The sequence below is a fragment of the Alligator sinensis genome, unplaced genomic scaffold, assembly GCF_000455745.1.
Source record: "Alligator sinensis unplaced genomic scaffold, ASM45574v1 scaffold219_1, whole genome shotgun sequence".
Lineage (NCBI taxonomy): Eukaryota > Metazoa > Chordata > Crocodylia > Alligatoridae > Alligator > Alligator sinensis.
The window spans coordinates 678,281-684,431 of NW_005841866.1; the positions used below are offsets into that span (position 1 = coordinate 678,281).

At 43.2% G+C, this 6,151-nt stretch overlaps 1 protein-coding gene across 1 annotated transcript in view; it reads right to left on the minus strand.

Annotated features, from left to right (window-relative positions):
• Positions 1-6,151, minus strand: part of FANCL (FA complementation group L) — a 55,651-nt gene that overhangs the window by 6,207 nt on the left and 43,293 nt on the right. Inside the window, exon 8 of the mRNA XM_006016735.3 lies at positions 4,803-4,953. Within this exon, the coding sequence (XP_006016797.1) occupies positions 4,803-4,953 (151 nt within the window). The remainder of the gene's footprint in view (positions 1-4,802; positions 4,954-6,151) is intronic.

The following is a 6,151-nucleotide window of genomic DNA, read 5'->3' on the forward strand; positions in this document are numbered from 1 at the left end:
GGAATGCACATGTAGGTGCCGACCCAGTTGGCTGGGGCACAAGGGTGCTTCAGTGCAGGGGTTGCCTTACCCTGCCCCAGCCAGCCCCTCTGCAGCACACTGAGCCATTTTGGAGCAGCCTCAGGCTGGCAGGCTGACTCCCAGGGCCCTGCAACATGCGGAGGCCCTGGGCGCATGTGTAAATATAGAGCCTGAGAGCAATAAACTCTGGTGTGATATGTGCCGGAGTTTCTTGCTCCGCATTAATATGCACATGTAGATGAACTCTCTGATGGTTGCATCTTTCTTAAAAAAAGAGAGAGGGAGAGGGAGAGAATAAACCAGACTATTAACTGGGGAATCCTGTGAATCAAGTCAGTGCCTTTGTTCCTCCCAACCAACCATACCTGACTTTGCATGTCAACACCAGAAGCAATTTTATATTGGCTCTAAAGGCACCCTCTTAGCTGTGAAAAACACTATCCAAGTTATGTTGACCTGGAAAGAATATAAGTAGGGACCTACTTAAATCATGGTTGCCATTTTTCCTCAGTTTGCGGGAAAATCATGAAATCTCTTCAAATAGTGAAAAATGGCACTGGTCATGATTTCTCAGGAAATCAACCAAAAAAACCCCACCCAAACCTAAATAAAATGCTGGCTCCCCAGTGGGAGCCAGCAGTCCTCCTGCTGCTGTGGCCGTGCCTCACAGCCTCCGGAAGGAGAAGGCGCCTGCTGGTGGGGTGGCAGAAAGGGCCAAGATGGCACCTGACCCCTCATGCCTCTTTGTTAATCAGTGCTGAGAGGCAGGGCCACATGAAGGACAGACAGCAGTCAAGATGGCAGCCACCCACCCACCAGGGCCTTCCTCCCCCGAGGGCCTCTCCGCCAGTCAGCACCAGGGAGGGGGCCACAGCAAAACACCTGTGAAACTGGTTCTGTGCACCATGAATGAGCTGTGAAAATTGCTTTCTTTCTGTGAGAGTTAGGTAGGTTCCCAGATATAAGGGCTTTTTCAACTCACCCACATTCTAGACAAAAATGGTTAGGCCAAGAAATCAGTCTTTATATTTAGAGTACTCTTCTTGGATTTAACTGCTGAAAGCTGAGCTAAGTTGACCAATGGTTGCGCTTTCTTCTCTGTTTGGACCAGAATAGGCCACCACTATATACTAATACTGAGGGATTCAATTAGTCTGCTATACCTAGGGCCAAGGCATTCTGCTATAGAAGTGAACCTAGAGACTGTCTCTAGGTGCGGGCTCTAAGCCTCTTCTGTGGGGGTCAGAGCTTACTTCTGGTATCAGCCATTTGTCCAAACCTTGGGAGACTAGAGTATGTGACTGGATTGATACTCTGCCTTTGGCATTTGCTAACTGAGGCAAAGAACCATTTATGTTCTGCCTGAGCCACACTTTTCTGCAAAAGTGCTCTTTGCCTCCTGTATTAGTTTACATTCTTGGCTTTTTTTGTACCATAAACTATCCCTGGTTTGCAAGATATCTTCCTAGGTGATTCCCTGAACTAATAAAAAATTCTGAATGAATAAAATCTTACAAAGGTTTGTTTGCAACTTATGTTAAGTGTTTGTAGTATTTACCAACTGGTAAGATAAAAAGTGTAACAAGTCAAATGCAAGTCATAAAAGCTGGTAAAAGGGAACTCAACATAAAGAGTTGCTACCTTTTTTTTTTTTTTTTTTACCCTGTGAGCTCCACTTTGAACATAAGACATTGAGAAAAACTACTGGCCTAAACTGTGTTTCTCCCTTTTTGGCTTGCATTGAGATCACAAATGTAAACTCTCCTAGCATTACAGCAGCATAGGAGATCACTATATACCAGGCAGCACCTGTCACCAACTGCCATTACTCCTCTGCCAGATTTTTTCAGCTCATACTCAAATTGTCTGGCAGGCAGCACTGTCCCATACCTACTGCAAGCGTGCGCGCACACACACACACTGCCCCCTAACTGGGATGTACTGTAAAAAAGGAGTACCAACAAATATGCAAAATGGATATAAGCAAACACAAAGAAAATAAACCACCTCCATACAGTCCCTCTAGAAGAAAGAGGCAAGACCCTCTGTGAGGGAATTTTCAATGGGCCAAATTGCACGTAAATAATTTCACCTTGTTTAATGATAACATGATATCCCTGTAGAATTTCTCAGTCCTGGGAGAGAATTAGCTCCACGGAAATCCCCAGATTTATAAAAACAGTACAGTAATTCATACTGAAATAGAGGCACAAAAAGCTAATGATCCACAAAGTTTCTTTTAAGTTAAGAATTTTTCCTTAAAGAGGGGTTGAAGGGCAAAACTGTCAAAAGTGACAATTAATCTCCTTCCAAACTAGAATGTTTTGTGAAACAGAACATGCACATGCAGGAGTAAAACCTTTTAATAATGGAGATGTGTTCAAACTCAGCAGCTAGGTCACAAGGCTCACCTATTTAAATCGGGACAACTTTTAGTTAGCAGGTTTCTAAGGTCCTCGGCAGACATTACACTTCAGACGAGATTAATCATATCTTAAGTAGTGACCTGGCAACTTGTTCATGCAATTGAAGGCACAATAAAACAGGGAATAAGCCACAAAGTTACTATGCAACATGCATAGTGACTTTGTGGCTGGTTCCCATTGCGCCTTAAACTGAAAGTTTGACTAGCACTGATCAGCTGATTGGCCCTCCCAGCCTCAGGAGCAAATCACAGCGAAACTTCGGTCACCGATTCAATTCGGTGGAGATTCGGCCCGATTTGGCAGCTGAATCTCCGAATCCAAATCGAATCAGAAGACCTTTTCATCTCTCCAAATACAATCAGAACCCTCCTAAGCGGTTTGGAGAGATTCAGCAATTCGCACATAGACACAGCTTTAAGTTTCATAGACATTAGGGATGGAAGGGACCTCGGAAGATCATCAAGTCCGGCCCCCTGCCCCAGGGGCAGGAAGTCAGCTAGGGTCAAAACATCCCAGCAAGATAAGCATCCAAACGTTTCTTAACATCCAGAGTAGGTGTTTGCACCACCTCTGAAGGGAGTCTATTCCAGGCCCTGGGGGCTTGGACAGTAAAGATTTTCCTTATGTCCAGCCTAAAACGGTCTTACAGGAAATGTTTTTTCTACATACCTCAAGGTGGCTTGTGAATGCTGCGGCAAATGGAGTGTCCCACAGGAGCGAGGGGGTCCTCAGCACGCTCGGCAGTAGACCCAGAAGTGGACCAGAAGCACTTCCAATCCACTTCCAGGTCCGCCAGGAAGCGTGCAGGGGACAACCCCCCAACCACCCCAGCTCAGTGACTGGTGCCTCCTGGGTCTGGGGGGCACCTGGTGTTCCCCTGCAGCCATTTGCCGAGCCGGGGGTTGTGAGGGGTGGTTCCCCACACACTCAGCAGTGTACCCGGAAGTGGACTGGAAGTAATTCCAGTCCACTTCTGAGTTCACTGCCAAGCAAGCGGGTGGGCCCTCCATCTGCCCCAGCATCATAACATTCATGAGACGCGCCTGCTACCTTGATGTATGCAGAAAAAAAACATTTAAAGCTGTATCTGTGGACAAAATCACTGATTCTCTGAATCAGCATCAAATCTTCAGATTCAGATTTGGTCAAATTGAATTAGGGCCGTGACCTAAATCAACGAATCGAATCACTGTCCCTGATTCAGGTCAAATACAAATCTGAATTGAATGCGACTCATTTCACACACCCCTACATCACATTTCTTCCTTCCAGTACTGGGAGCATCACTCAGCTGGTCAGCATTCCCACCCTTGAGAACACATCAAAGCCCTTCAAGGCTGGACCCTTCTGGTCCCGAAGCTAGGAACATTGATCAGCTGATCGGTGCTTTCAGGGGAAGGCACACTTGGCACCTGGCCTGCAACTTGCCAGTGCAGGGGAAGCCAATGATCATGATCCCGGGCTCCCCCTGCACTGCCAACAGGGTGCAATTTGGAATTGATCCCTGATCCCACAGTCATACCTCCTGCCATGCACATGGCAATTGTTGAGATCCTGGATCAGATCCCACTGCGTCTTTACCTGCATCTGTCAGAGGCCCTAATATAGGTTCCCTACATCCTCAGCAAAAAAATCATCATCCAGTAGCTGTTTCCCCAACCTCTCAATGCCATACCCAAGTAGACAACTACAAATGTGGAACAAAAGGCTGAAGAAAATACCTGACAGTGAAAAAATGGGTATTCCAGTGGCCGAGTCCTTGCCACCAGGTGCTGACAAACCATGGCAATGGTGGCAATGTATCAACCGCCTACATACCAGAATCAGACACTCCAAGGAACTAATGAGGAAGTGGGGTTGTACCATTGGTCTAACCACCTACGACTGGGGCACAGCTCCTCAGACCTATGCAACAAATGCTGCAATGCCCACTGCTTGAAGGCACATGTACAATGTAAGATCACCTCAATGTACAATAAACGAGTGGCAAGCATGTGTAACAAAATGGCCAAATGTGGTATAGAAACCCAAGATGATCACAAATGTGTCCTCAGGTTGAAATCATCAAGACACTTTATAAATATTTGTAAATTACAAACACTAATAATAAAATTGGTTTTAGATTTAAAAATACAAAATTTACTTTATTTTCTAAACATGAAATATTCTACGTTGGAATGTTTATTTTGTATAAGGATGAAAAGTGTGCACGCACACACACACACACACACACACACACACACACACACACAGAGTAAATAACCTACCTCTGTTTTATGTAAAAAAAAGAAGCAGCCAAAATTATCAACATTTCTACTTTAAGCATCTGCTTAATTTCCTCTCCTATCTTCCTACCTATTGCAATTCTTCTCATAGTTGCACTGCGTGTAGGGTTCTCTGGCTCAAGTACCCAGGTCTTCTCATCAATTTCATCCATAGCATCCCAAAATTCCTTCAGTGACTCCAATGCTGCCAAGAACTGGTTGTAAATATCTATTAAAGAGCTCTACAAAAAGAGGAAATGTTAACAAGGTACAGGAATCTCCACAAATATCAACATACAATGTGTAACACTCCCCCCCAAACACAGTTTTAAAAGTTGTAGATAACCATCCAGTGGTCAAGAATATTACAGTATGCAAAGGACAATGTTTTTTCCTAGGTTAATATTTAAAGGGCTTTCTGATAATGGGGCAAATATCAACTGCAGATAACTGTACTGGGTGCAATTAAGTTTTAAAACCCTTTATTATTATATTCCAATATGAATTATAATCATCTTTGAACGTGAAATAAAGCTATTCTTATTGCTACTATTTTTCAAAAAGGAAAAGGTAATGATAAGGACCATCATATTTTTCATTTGATAATTCTTAACAAATGAGTTCTAGTGGTATAGTAGAAAAAAAAAAATCAGCATTATCTGCTGTTGATAACTTACAAATTTGTCTTGATGATACTTAGCCATCAATTTGTGCTCCAAGCTAAACTTATCAAAATATTTTATTCAAATAAAAGCTAGTGGCTGTTATGAATGGACTTAATATAAAATACATTCTGTTCATCACCTTGGAAAAATATTTTATAGCCACCAAAGTGTTTTTTTTTATCAATTTCAGAATAGTTCTAAGACAAAATTCTTTTAAAAGCCTATTCTACTACTTTCACAAGTCATCTTCTACCATGCCCGATACTAGGGAGATAGACAGGAAACAGACTGTAGCTTCCCCATCCTTAGTTGCCCAGATCTAGGAAAAGGAGAGGTAGGAGAAGGAGCAGTTTTAAATTAATTATGATGTCAGAACAGCTTCTGCCAGCAAAGAATCAGTTAAGGGAAAAGAAAATGTAGCTCATATCCCCTAAAATGAGATTAAACATTGGACAATTACAAAAGATCTATAAAAAAAATTACCAACTCATATTCCGAGTTTGTAATTTCAACTTGTTCTAAGAGAATTAAAAATCCCCTTAGCTCTTCCCATTAGTAAATAAGATTGTGACTGCATCCTGAATTCACATGGGTTGATGCATACAATTTTTAACATTGTTTCAGCTACAATGATTGTCATGGGATGGGGTCCCCAGGGATGGCCGCAATACCCCTAGGGCTCCTTGACCTTGCCAAAACTGCCCAGCGGGCACCCTCTTTCTTCCCTGCCATGTCTTGCTCTGAACTATAATATAGGGAGGCTGCCTTTGATCTT